The sequence below is a fragment of the Larimichthys crocea genome, chromosome XII, assembly GCF_000972845.2.
Source record: "Larimichthys crocea isolate SSNF chromosome XII, L_crocea_2.0, whole genome shotgun sequence".
NCBI classification, from domain to species: Eukaryota; Metazoa; Chordata; class Actinopteri; family Sciaenidae; genus Larimichthys; species Larimichthys crocea.
Window position 1 is genome coordinate 14,522,138 of NC_040022.1, and position 14,496 is coordinate 14,536,633.

General features: G+C 42.3%; 1 protein-coding gene across 3 annotated transcripts in view; it reads left to right on the forward strand.

Annotated features, from left to right (window-relative positions):
* gpc5c (glypican 5c) overlaps positions 1 to 11,851 on the forward strand; it is a 101,565-nt gene extending 89,714 nt beyond the window's left edge. For all 3 annotated transcript variants that reach the window (XM_027285683.1, XM_019262305.2, XM_010731175.3), the window contains one exon: positions 9,580 to 11,851. In XM_027285683.1, coding sequence (XP_027141484.1) covers positions 9,580 to 9,767 — 188 coding nt within the window. In that variant the 3' untranslated portion in view covers positions 9,768 to 11,851. The remainder of the gene's footprint in view (positions 1 to 9,579) is intronic.
* The last annotated feature ends 2,645 nt before the right edge of the window (positions 11,852 to 14,496 follow it).

A 14,496-nucleotide genomic window follows, 5' to 3' on the forward strand; every position in this document is an offset into this window, starting at 1 on the left:
AGGAAAGGGGGGGGGTAACCCCCCTGACTTTCTTGACTTGCCTGAAGCCCAGCCCCGGCTACTAACACATAAACTTGCATTCCTGCTGTAACACAACACTGAGCAAATAAAGGCAGACATTCCATTGATATTGAAAAATACAGTAGAAGGATAAGCAGGGATGAGTCTGATCCTCTCTGTCTCAGCTCAGCCTGGTATGTAGGGGGAAATACAGTCTAGGTGAGGGGAGATGGAGAGAAAGCATAGAAGGACTTGGGGAGGGATTTTCCCATTGAGGCAAGTATTTCTATTTCAACTCAAGGCTCGAAAGATGCAAACTTTTGCTTTAAAACAAACACACAATCACAGTATCTGCTTCAGATAGCAGAAGTGCATTAGCATTGCATGAGAGGTCAGATAATGTAGTTTTGTAGCGATGAGCCGGTTTTTGTATTGACAAGCTGCAGTGCAAGTCTATGGGTGGCTTTATATGTGTGTATGCATCAAAGGGGACGCAAGACACGTCATTAAAGGCCTATCCTATTGACCAGTGATGAGAGCGACAAAGCCCCTCTCCCTTATCCATAATTGATCTGGCAATTAGATCTGAACCTAGAACAGACTGTCAGGCCTGAGGGCTGGGAGGGGGCTGACCTCTCACTGGTTTAGCTACAGATTACAGATCAGATACAGATATTGTCAGTATACTTATTGCACGTTCTAAGTAATTTGATTCTAAAACTGCAGTCAGTTATGCAACCGAGAGTTTACATCAAAGTATTTCACTCACCCCCACAAAATCAAACATTTATAACATCACAGCACAACTCTTTTTTTTTTTTTCTAACCCACACAGATTTCTGAAAAGACTTTGAAGTTGAAAAGGCACTTAGATCACATGGTGCAACAGAAGGCTGCATTATATTCTCTGTATCTAACATTTGTGTGGGCACTGCTGCTGCTACATGGTGTCACTGAAGAGACACCAGAGTAACACCCTAATGACAGTAAAACCTCTTTTACAATTTTCAGCCCTCATAGTGTCACTTGAACATCAACAGCAAGCTCAAACGGTTGAACGTGTCATTGGATTTTCAATACTCAGGGAAAGACTACACACAAAATCACAGAGAAGCAGTGTCAGGACAGGTGAAAGCAAGCAACTCGAGACTTCTGCAATGCTTGGCTGATTCCAGCAGGCAGGGGGAGGGATCCATTTGTGAAATGTTATGTCAGGAGACACGCACATTGACAGTGTCTCTTGAGTGCTACCTGATGTGCACTTCCTCTCGACTATAATGGATGACGATCAAGTGTGTGTGTATGTGTGAGAGAGACCAGATGAGTATGAATACGAGTTTATCCTTCACGCTTGTCTGTCTACAAGGACAACCTGACACCTGTCAGTGCAATGAGGCATCTGGTGTTTGAGAGCATGCAGGTGTAGTGTCAGGTGTTCGTGTGACGCTGCTATCATTCCTTTTTCCTGGTGTGGGAATCTGAAGAGTTGAACTGGGTCTTTAATGTCTGTCTTGCAAAGAGGCTGCTTTCTCCTCAAGACTCCCCTCCATCTTGAGAATCTGTCACGTTGACTGGTGGAGGTCACTGTCCTCCCAGGGCCCCTTTTGCCTATTTGTTTCTGTGTGTATGTGTTTGTGTGTGTGTAAGGGAGTAAATCTTAATCTTGCCAGGGAGCTTAATAGTCTAGTACAGCCAAGAATTGCACTGGGCAGATTCCATTGCACTGATCCCTGTTCTGGGGTTGCCATGCTGCTATGCTCGTTGCTAGGTTAGCTGTAGGCTGAGATGTGTACCCCACTGGTGCCCCTGTATTTTTGCCCCTTTAGCCCCTTGAGTGGCCTGCCAGAGACCCTGTACCAGTCCTGGATTCCCTATATAGGTTGCCTATGAACCAGAGGGACAGTTCCCAGAGAAGTAATTTGTGTGTGTGCGTGCATGTGTGTGAAAATTCAGTGTCTTACTCAGAATACGGAATAGAGAGATTAGTTTGACGGGGCACAGAGCCCCTGGCTGACATGGCACCACATAAAGAGTGAGTCGTGGACAAAAACAGCGCAGAGATGGATGGCCAGTAATGAACTGCGTGAATGCATTGCCCCCTTCTTTCCACCCTCTAACCTTACCACTCTTTGTAAGAATGTGTGTGTGAAAAGAGATAAGGAAATGTTGTTTTATATGTTGTGAGTGCTTAGAAAGGTACATGTCTGTGTGTAAGACAAGGAAAGTCATAGTGACCTCAGAGAGTTTTAGCATTCTCCAGCTGCACCAAACAATGTCAAGACATCCATGATCCATAGCCACCAAGAGCAGCATCAGTCTTTTATTGGTGTCCAAAGGTCTGATCGGATGCAAACCGATAGGTCTGTGTCTCTGTAATGCTGGCTTCACTCAGAAATAAAAAGAGACTATACACAATACACTTGCTGTGCATGGGACTTGGTGTGTGAAAATCATGATAATGTTGCAACCCAGGAGTAACAATGGTCGCTAAATGGATGTGTGGTTTAACTCCTCTGTGTATCAGTATTGCATAACTTAATACTGTAAAAGCCCAAATGAGGTTGGGTCATGGTGGCAACAGGTTTAGTAGGGCGCTCCAGATATCCTTCTCCCCACCAACGCATTCCAGCATCTCCTGGGGGATCCTGAGGCATTCTTAGGCTAGATGGGCTATGTAGTCCCTCCAACAAGTTCTGGGTCTGTCCCAGGGTCTCCTCCCAGTTGTACATGCCCAGAACACAAAAGAAGGCACCCAAAGGGCATCCTAATCAGATGTCCGAACCACCTAAGCTCGCTCCTTTCAACACAAAGGAGCAGCGGCTCTACTCCAAGCTCCCTCTGGATGTCCGAGCTCCTTACCATATCTCTAAGGCAGCCCCCCGGCAGAGGAAGCTAATTTTGGCCATTTGTATCCACAATCTCATTCTTTTGGTCATCACCCTAAGACCATAAGCATAGGTGAGGGTTGGAATGTGGAAAGACGGGAAAATCAAAAGCTTTGCTCTCCTTTTCAACTCCCTCTTCCCCACAACAGTCTGGTAACAGTGGTCAGCAGTACTGCAGATGCCGCACCAACCTGATGGTCCATCTCGCGCTCCATTTTCTTATAACTTGTGAACAAGACCCTGCACCCAACCAAAGCAATCAATAACTAGGGGTAAAATCCTCAATCTCAAAACTTATTTGGAATATGTGCTTATAACAGGGTGTCCGCAGGGTATTAAAAAGTATTAAAAGGTAGTCAATCAACTTAGTGAAAATTAAGGCCCTTAAAAAGTATTAAAAAGTATTAAATGTCTGATTGCGTGGTATTATTATTATTATTTTTTTTTAAATAGCACATGGTTTGTTGTAAGTTTGTTTGTTAAAAGTTTGCCAGAATTTATTACATAGACTGTACAGTAGACCGATTTGATGTCTTTATTTGAGAACATGGTTTATGTGTGGAGTGGTGCTGAAATCTTATGCAATGTGTCATTTCTTTAGCAGATGTCAAGTAGTCTAACTTGTAACATGTCGCAAATGGGGAATATGACTTGGCTGCAGCTCAAATTATGTAGTTGATCTATCATCAGTGTTCAGTTGACTGACAACTTGATGGGAGAGCAGCCATTAATATCAAATTTATGTGCTGCTAGTATGCTCAGTACACTGCTCCAACTGGGTCCCACCACCAGTCAAACTTCCACTGCAGCCATCGCATCTTCTGCTAGGCCTGGACGGTGATGGCCACAACACCATCTGTTTCCTGATTCAGAAATAGCAAAAACATTTGCATGTGGGAAATACAAAACTAGTTAGGGTTACTAGTTACGTGATGAGGTTTTCAAGAGGGGGCTTGTTGACTGGAGTGATAAATGGGAGTGCATTCACACTATTGCATGACAATGACTAAGGGATTGACAGTAACAGTGCGCTTGCCCTCCCATTTATCGATTCTGTTTTTGGTATATGACTAGAGGCAAGTTACGTTGAGGTTTTAAAAAAATATTTAGAAAGTATTAGTATAGTATAGTTTTTATTGGTATAGTATTAAAAAGGTATTGAATGGTATTTAATTTAACCTTAGGATTCCTGCATAAACTCTGTTATACTAAACCAGAGTAGAGGAACATTGTACCACATCTTGCTCCAAAGGGGCGGCAGGTAGCAAATGTCTGGCAAAGGTCAAACTTCAGGTTGGATCAGAGGAGAATGCTCTGTCCCTGTTAATGATAGAGTCTATTGGTACAAATCATTTTTACTGACTTCATCACATTTGAAAAATGGTGAGCTGGTGCCCACACTTCAAACAGGTAATAGCTACTGCATAAAGGTCTTGTTTTACAGCAAATAAGAATTGATCCAGCAAATCACTAGTGTCATTATGCAGCTGCTGGGCTGTCACAGGAACAGTTGAATAAACTGCACTCCTTTTGTCTCTGTTTCTAAGTTGTGAATGTATGCTGGAGACAGGTGAACCACTAATTACATATTACTGCTAATGCAAACACCATGTCCGTTAGCCTGTGTGCATGTGCCATGAGAATGTGTAAATCTTTATGGCAGTGTGCATGCTTACATTTATGTGTCTGCCTGTGTGAGTGGGTAAAAAAAAAAAAAAAAAAATGGGTCAGGGGTCACCTCTCTTAATGAAACATCGCCATGAGGCAGGTCCAGTGGCCTTGTCAAAACCCAGACCCGTGAGCTGCTTTCTTTACAACGCCCCCTCCCTCCCTGCATCCGTCTCAACCGCTTACCAGGGAGAAGACCCTCAAGGTCATGGCACGGGTGTGAGCCTAAAGAGGGGGAGATGGTGAAAAGGAGAGAGGGGAGGAGGAAGGTACTGACCTCCTCCCACCTCCAACACTCTCCCTCCATGTACCATAAATCAAACCTCCACCTTTTGACCGTCTTTATAATTGTACGCAGGGGCGGAGGAGTGAAAACTGCCACAGGTGCTTGATAGCTCCTGATAGAACAGGTTAAAATCCTCTATTTCCACACATGAAACCACTCTGTGGGGTTAAGTTACACTGGACAACAGTAGGTCATAGATTCAACAACAGTTCTGACAACAAAAAATGAACATTTGAATGAACAATAGAACTGAATAGAAAGCAAATCTATCTTTATAATGGCTACAAGTTAGTGTTGAGTCTGGAAAAGGTGCCTTGTCATCTTGATAGCATATAGTGTGACAACTTGCTAAGCCCCAGTATACAGTAGCACCATTCCTCACTGGATTACAGCTCTTCAGCTTGTGCTCAGCCAGGGCCGCGTGCAGTCTTGCAGAACACATCAGACACACGCACTCACAGCTATGCACAACACATATGGATTAGTTTTCTAGGTTAACTCATTGGATTTATCCCTTCAACTCTTTACATTGCTGCACCAGTACTGTTTCATTGTATAAGTGTATGTTTTTATGTGTTGCGTGCATTCATGCGGGCTGCACGTGCACGTTCTTGTCTTACAGTATGTATGACATGCCGAGAGAAAAGAGAGACTAAATCTTATCAGTTGATGACAGAGGGAGGATTGTTTGAGAACAGTTCGCTTCCTCTCTTTGCAAAGGTTTGAGGATTTAATCTGTGTGCTGACAAACCCAAAGAAACACAGAGGAGAAGAGAGAAGGAAAGAGAGAGAAGAAAAGCAATAGAAAACTGACATGGTTGCCCAGAGAACCAAAGAAATGATGGCCGAGGCATTTGTTATTCCTCCCACTCACCTTCCAGCTCTTATTCCTCCTTTCCTCTCACCCCTCCCCTCCCATCCCTCCTTCCTCTTGGCAAGAGCCTGGGGTCCACCTCTTCTTCAGTGCTGCGGCCAGGCTTGTTAGAAGCAGCTGTTGTTGCTCCCTTGGCCAGTGGGAAATGGAGGCTCCTACAAACACACAAGCTGCCCATCTGGAGAGGCATTAGTGGCAAAGGACACTATGAACCATTTCTCACACACTTAGCCAACACAGAGGTCAGCAAGGTGGCAGAAGACAGAACATCCCTCCTTAACAAGCTATGGGCTTGGGGTGCTTCCTTGTACTGGATGTGTAGGGATAAAGGTAACATCGCTATACATCAGAGTGTTGGATGTTCAGGTGTACAGAAGTGACATAATCCTCTTCCTTCCCATGACCTTGTCTACTGCAAGCTTTAATGACAAATGGAAGCTACCACAATCCATTCTTTATGCTAGTATAGTGCCCCACACACATACATACTCATATTTATTTTATTTTATTTCATTTGTTTGTGGTCTTGTACAGACCTCTTAAAACTCAATTTCTATTTGTCTCTTGGGCTTTCCTTTTTTTCTTTGTCACTCTCCGTAGCCCATAATATAAAGCTTTTTTACCAATCACATCACATTTGTCTTTTACTGGTGGGGAACATGTGTCATTGACTGTTGCTGTAATGGGAGAAGCATGTCAATGTGCCATTGCATAGCCTTGAAGTCACTTAAGGTGATTGATTCCATCTGCCTTTGTACGAGTGACTATGGATCTTCATGCTCATGCTGAAAAGCCAAACTAACTGTTTTCCTCTAACACTCTACGTCATCTTTCACCCCCACCCACCCATATGTCTCTGTCTTGCTTGTTATGACCCCCCCCCCCCCCCCCCCAACCATATTTGGGGGATTTGCACATGATCCAGCTTATGAAGCACGGCTTATCTGCTAACATTGTCTCATTATGGCAACAACATTGCATTCCATTATGTTGTTGCCTTCCTGGTTTTTCAGTCCTTTGTACCTTGTGTTGTTGCTTGCTTTTAGTGACTTTTAAGACACCTCTTTTTCCTCATGGGTTTTCTACTTCTGTTATCTCACTTCATTAGTTAAAGAATTCTTTTCAACTCTTGCTAGGGTATAATGATAATCGTTTCCATATTAAAATGTAAATATTATCATCACAAGCTTGTGGGGCAGAAGGCTCTTCTTTTTTTTTTTTTTCTTTGACCTGAAAAAGTTTGAGGGTTTCTCCACATGTTTGAGAACCTTCTCAGTGCCAAAAACAATACATGTTGGGAATTGTTTAAAGATTTTGTATTGTTTAAGAAAGTCATTTCTCTCTGCAAAATAAATATGACAGAATGAATTATTACATTTCAGTATAAAATGATAACTATGCTGTAAAATTTTACTGCATCTGTAAATGGCAGAGCTGTATTTCGGAGCACTCCATTGTTCCCTTTTCGCAAAAGAGTTTCATCTGTTTTCAAGACGTCAAACCACTTGACAATTTTGCCAACAATGTCATCTTTTTTTTTGTTTAAGAATTCTTTAAATCTGTTTAGAAAACATATTCTCTGTGCATTTCAAACTGATCCACCCATCAAATCTTGGCAAATGATGTGGGTCCAGGTCACAACAGCAGAACATGAGAACAGCTTAGGCTTACTTTTCCCCTGCCATGTCCTCCATCTTACTGTGACAGGCACTATAGAACATTCTCTGGTTGGGATACATAATCTCTTGTACATGTTGTGGGTCTTTTTCAGGGTCTCAACTGGGACTAATGAGCTTAGGCCAAGTGTAGAGTATGTGAGCTTTGGTTTATTTATAAATGAATTTGCCACATCTTGCAATATTGAACGGCATCTGAAAGGAAATGAGGCATAATAGAAATTACACAAACATTTTTTTTTTTTTAATTTCTATTTTATGCCTCTCCCAGCTGGTGACACTCCAGGCAGTCACCTAGTTTGGTTTCCCCTTAAAGAGACCTGGTGGACCTGGACCATAGATGATTAGTTTAATGGGTATTGACTCTCAGCCTTGTAACTTCATTTTATTGCATCCAATTTCATTTTATTTGACAAAGCATTCCAATACCATGCATTCCAAAATGCCTACCTTGTATAAAAAAACACACGTTAACTAGTTGGCAGTACTGATGTCTATGCCATAATTGGTTGTTCTGGCAAAGAACTGCTGCATTAATTAGCCAGTTGGTTAGCCTGCAGTGGAGTAGTGTTAGTGTTGTGTTGGCCCATTCAAAGCCTGTTTTTCTGACTTCTCCCCGATGAGATGCAGCCCATTTCCATTGAAACAATAACAGCAATCTGATTTGGTATAAATGATGTCTTTGTCTATTGTCTACTGGAACAACAAAAACCATTGGCACGGGAAACACTTCTCTCTCTAGAGCCCTTCCCAGCCCTATTCATGCATACATATGCACACACACAAACCCAAGTGCACAGTAGGGATGGGTTGATGATGCATTCTTAGTTCTACAAAACAAGGTATTCTTTAGATTTACACATTCGACCATGCCTGGTTTGAAAGTTATAATTCTTACCGGATGACAGTTAAAAAGGAGCAATGAATTTTTGTTTTTTTATGTCACTGAAGAAGTGATTGTGTGTATTCAAAGTTCTTGTGTGCAGTGCTGTGAAGTTTTACATTGTATATGGGTGTAATATCTGATAACATATCACATAGCCAGCTGCCAAGTTGCTTGACATCCATGTCACCATAAAGGAGAGGATGTAACTGTATAAAATTAGACAACTGAATTTGAGACAGATCAGTTTATCATCACACACTGAATTCTGGTCTCACACACTTATGAAAGTGACAACTTAAAAATACAATGTGACACTGGGCTTTGACACTGTCACTAGTCTGATACCGAGCTTACTCCCTATCACAGTAAACAGTCATGTCACTCTTTCTCTCTCTCTCTAGTCGCACGAAAGCCTTTAACCCCAGAACAAAGGTACAAACTAAATGTAAGACACTTGTAAGGTCTGTAGTTGCCAACTGGGATTGTGTGGTGGACTTTGCTGTGCTCATGGTGGTAATCTTCTCTGAACCTGTGCGTAGCTTATGCTGGATTGTAGATGAACAGAAATCAGGATGGGTAATGAGCAGATGGAATCAGTTACCTTTCAGTTGTAGAAATACCAACACACTTTACATCCCAAAGGGAAACAAGAGGAGCGGTGATACTGTATGAGGATAGAAGTGATTGAGTTTAATGAAGACTGGAGGAATATCAAGGTGTAGGGACATGAGTTAAATCCTCTTTCAAGAACATTGGGATTTCACCAATATCAGGAGGAAGGTGTTTGTGAGTGTAACTTTATGTGTGTTTTTGGGGGCAGCGATGCCCTGCCATCATCACACTGGTTCAGCTCTGAATAGCTGTGATCACAATGAGGGCTGTCAATCAACCTTCTCCCATGGGTAACGAAAACAGTATACAGCTGCCCAGGTTTTTGTTTGTGAAACAAAATGATTATAAAATAATTTTGTCGCTAAATAGTTACTCTCTGTAAATGCATTTTTGAAATGTTTTAAATCACTCATCAGTATAAATTCGGGGTGCTTTTGACTTAAACAGCCACTTCTATGCTTCTTATGTTGCGTATGAACACACTTCAACTGTAACAGATATAATCATAAATCATTTTTATGTGATTGTTTTTGAAAACCCTTGGAATGAGGTTGATGAGCCTCTAATATGCAATTTTACAAGCCCAGAGTATGAAACATTAAAGCAGATTAACATGATTACCGTGATGAGCCAAGCCATTTATCTCTGTCTGTTTCTGTCTTCCCTCCTTTCTCTTTGTCCTTCTCTCACAGCACACACAGAAACCTTCAGTAAAGGGAAGCCCATTGCGGGACAGCCGGGAGGTGACAGCGCGTATGAGAACCCTTCCAAGCCCCCCTCGGTGAAGGTGATAGGGGGCTCGCCGTCTGCCAGCTGGGCACGACCCTGGAGCCTTGCACTGCTCTTTGCTGCACTTTGCTTGCAGTGGACCCTGTTCTGATGGAAGCTCCCTCTGTGAATCCGCCAACCCAACCCCGCCCCTCTAGGAACCACATACATGCACACAGACACTCATATCATATACATATCACGCATAATATTCTTTCTCCTGTCCTCAACGTACATGGATGGATGGTGATGGTAGAAAAATAAAAATGGAAAACAAGACAGGATGTGGAAGAGAAGAGGACGTCATTGTGGGAGACTGTAGACAAGGGGGGCGAGGGGGGGGTGGGCTCTGGCAGGAACTGCAACATCACCAGTTTGGGTGTTTGCACAAGCTAATCCCATGCACGCTCATCTACAAAGATTAGGCCTGCTGCTTCTTCTAGGCTGTTCTGGGGCTTGACGTTTGTGTATACAGACTACCAATACAGCCCTGCCCTTTGTGGTTCAGAACGGGACTGCATCACTCTGATTTTACTTAAAAAACGCTTACACATAATCAGACTCACATATACAGTACACATGCAGCTGTCTTCTTTTTTTTTCTGCTGCTGGTTTTTACTTATTCTTTCAGGCTCCAAAACCTCATCATGGCCACTGCACCATTTGCCAGACAGGCAGAAGAATTCAGCTCATTTGAAAACTCAACTCATTTTCTTTTTGGGGATTAAGGAATGCATGATAGATGGATAGATCAATCCCAGGTGCCTGGCCCAGAACGGCAGATTTGTTATACTCTAATGACTGTGTACCTTGGCAGGGATTAGATTGTAATAAGTTCACAGGTAGAGCACAGGCACACTTGCACGGTTGAACACATTGTGCAGACAAAATAGGTGTGTATAGTATGTAACTGTATATAGGTGGAGAGATTTGATGGGAGTGTATGAGGTTCTGATTCAACAAAAAGCTCTTAACTGATTGAGCTGGATGGGGTTTTCTTTACTTTGATGGACTGTGGTTATCTGCTCCATATTACACAGAAAATAAAAAAATAAAAACTATAGAGATATAATTTCTATGACAAATAAAGGAGGAATGCACATCATTTTCAAACTCAAGCCTGTGACATAAATGGACAAATTTTGGACATTTGAACAAAGTCTGTACATTATTGATTTTACTAATGTTTATTGTGCATACAAGTTTTGTGTGTTTGCTCGTTGAATTGCACATTGATGCATGTGTGTAACCTACCAAGTTATCAACGTTGTTATTGATAGGATCAGGCCCCTCTTCAGGAAGCATCAAAAACTTTATATTTTGTATTTCCCATTACATCTAGCTGATTTGAAGATTTCATCTTCCTCTCTCAAATGATGGTTTGGAACTTGAAAACAAGAGGACGGTCGGGCTGCAGATCCAACACATGCAGATTCAAACACACATGAAAAAAAACAAAACATGTAGAATATTTTTTACAAAGTGGTAGCCATTGTGTAAGCCGTTCTACATTGATTTATCATACATTTTGGCAAATAAGCTCTCTACCAACTCTTAAGCAGATCATTCCTTGGAATTCCAACAGAATAAAAGCAAATCCTTCTTTGTTTGACTTATTATTACTGACATCTATAATGGCTTCCTCTGTATACGTGCTTTCTCTTTTGTGTTGATGGTGATGGTTTACATACTGGTACAGAAGAGTACCTGTGTGAATGAGGATGAATGTAAGGTCAAAGCTATTCAGCTGCAGTATTAAACCTAATACCTAAAAGCTACACACGTACAGTATCTAAGCTAAATAGGTCTATACACTTACATGGGTCTATGTGCAGTGAAATACCTCTTCCATTACCTTCATTGTAAACAACTCTTCCTCCTCTTACTGAGAAGTATTTCTGTAATTATTTAACTAGCAATTCTCTGCCTAAAAGTTGAAAAAAGGACAACCCGCTTAACTACATACAAATATATCCAATCATACACGAAAGCCCTGCAGTTCATGAAGAATGGGAGATGACTACAGCGATGTAAGGTTAAAATGTGTCACATTTTGTGTTGTGTAACCATATTTGTTTAGCTCATATGATTTCCACCATGTAAGTTTTGTTCCTGACTGTCGATCATTGCACCTACGGATCACTTACAGCCCTTTACCCCTTGCATGTGTATAAATGTACATATTTTAAGTCACTTGCCATTTGTTTTGTGTCTCATTTCCTCTGTTTTGCATCCGTATGATACAGTGTAGCTGAGCTCTATTAAAGGTGCTCTGCTTTGTTTGCTTGTCTCGACATCCTCTCCATAAGGAATATCAGTCACTATAGAGATTGATGAACAACAGATATTTGCTTGGAAAAGATGTTTATTAAAGGCCTAACACACCTGAGGCACTCCCACCCAGGTGTTTTACTGTTTTTTTCCCTGACTAATCCTCTTCGTACATCTGTGTGGGCTTGTACTTGTACGTGCTTGATTGACATTTTCCTCTACACTCTCCAACTGCACCTGTTAGGGCAACTTACGTCTTTGTTTGTTTTATTTGTACGTTGAGTTAAGTGACCTTCAGTAATTCTCAGGAAAACCTTACCAAACTTTAATAACAGAAAAAGTTTAATCGGCCATAATAAGTGAAAACGCCTCCGTGGGTTTTCAGACTCTTAAACAGGCAGTTTCATGTTCACACCACTCACAGTTTTTCTTTATAATTGATGATCCAAGGACAGAGGGTGTGATAAGATGTAGAGATTTTAGAGCACCCGGAGGCAAATTAAGATTTGATTAATCCGAGGTGGCCACATTATGCACGTCCTACCTTCTGAGCTTTTTTAAAGTAATAATTTGACATTTTGGGAAGTTCATTTGCTTTCATGCCAGTGGCCTACTAGCACCACTAAAGCGCAACACGTTGGATCTCCATGTGAGATACAAGACTTAAGGATTAAGTCACTGCACCGAACCTCTGGTCACCAAGAAATGGTGAGAGCATGGAACTCCCTGTTAATCACAACACAAGACCAGCAGGTTAGCGAGATTTAGAGGTGATGAACGGTGTATTTTTGCTTTAAAGAGAGCTAGACTAGAGTTTTTGTTTACTTCCAGTCTATATGCAAAACTAATCGCCTCCTGGCTTGAGCTCCATAGTCCATAGTTCATAGCAGTGAGTGGCATTGATCTTCTCATCTGACTCTCAGCAAGAAAGTGAGTTAGGTATTTTCCCATAATGTTGAACTTTTCCTTCAACACTTGGTAACTATGACTAAATAGCTGGCTTCCCTCCTGTCCTCGCAAACACGTCATTGTTTTATTGACCATACTCTGCTGCTCGGTGAGCAGTGGAGGAGGACTGAGTTATGAGGGCGTAGGCAGGGCAAGCTGTCTTAGTCTGACCTTCTCTATTTGCATCCAGGAAGCCTCTTGCTAAACATATCATCCCATGTCTGCACCAGGAATAGAGGCAGAGGTGGGTGTGAGAGTGCAGAACACATGCAAAGGTTCGGTACTGGAAAGGGCCCCGGCAGTCGGCTGTGATGACAGCGGCGTCGACAGTGACAGTTTGCTCGCTCAGCTGATGTGTGGCTGACCTGTTGGCTGCTCCTGCAGGGGAACCTTTGCCTATTCATGGGCTATGTTTGCCTTGAATTACAGTAGTATGTGCTGGCAGCTGCACTACTATTGGACACATAAACACAAAGTTGAGGGTGCCACTGTTGGTAATAACACACAAACCACTAGAAAACCCATATTGATATGGAAATAGAATGAGGTTATGGCCTAAATCAGGTGTGTGTTATGTGGTATCAAAGTTTCATGCACTAGTTTAACATTACCAAATAATGCCAGATATGTCACAAAGACGTACTATAGGACTGAAGCAAAAATATGTAGAAGCAACGTTTATAATTGGTCTTCAGGGTAACACTGGCCATTTTTTCCTCCACAGTGATTATAAAAGTATTTGATGGCAATGTATCAGGCGACAGTGGCCCTCCAAGTCTCACCACACCTCCCACTGTTTTAGCCATCAGCCTGGGAGCACATAACTAATAGCACTTTCCTGGCTGAAGCCTACAATGTCCACGTGCCCTTTCTCACTTTCTTTGTCTTTCTCTCTCACACACACACACACACACACACATGCATGTGCACTTATACGAACACAGAAATCATCACAAACACACACAGATGAGCTCATTCACACGCCCTGTCCCACAGTTGTACACTTCCAATTGCACGCAGTCTGTATTTGATCCTCGGAGTCTATTTCATGCTTGTTGCTGTAAAAGTGAGTGTCTGGCTGGCTGCACACGAGAGCAGAGACAGTGCCCAGTCCAAGGATATCGTGCCTCCTCTTTGCCTGAGCTGTAATTGGACTGCATTGTCCCCGCCTGACAAAACCAAAGCCGTCTGTCGTCCTTTAATAACCTCCGCTGACTGACACAGAAAGCCATGGATTACTTTAAAATATGGACAATGATGGAAGCTCAGACACCGGGAGAGAGACAGTCTGAAAACGACTTTCAACTGAGCTCACTTTCTTGACTTTACACAGACAGTTTAATGTCTTTAAAATGGGTATGCAGGATTCAGTGTATTATACAGTAGGTACAGACACAGGCACGTACATTGCAAGGAGCAGTGTGGTCAGTGAGTGTAACTGAGAATTCGGGGGACCTGAGGTCACAGCTGCTAAGCTGTCTGTCTGGGCTATTTTAAACGGTAGCACACATCAGCGCTTCTGTCCCACTGGCTCGGCCAAGTCCACACCTAAACGTCCTCCCTCTCTCACACACACACACACACTAAAAATCATTCTTGCTTTAGTAGAGTAGAACTAACAG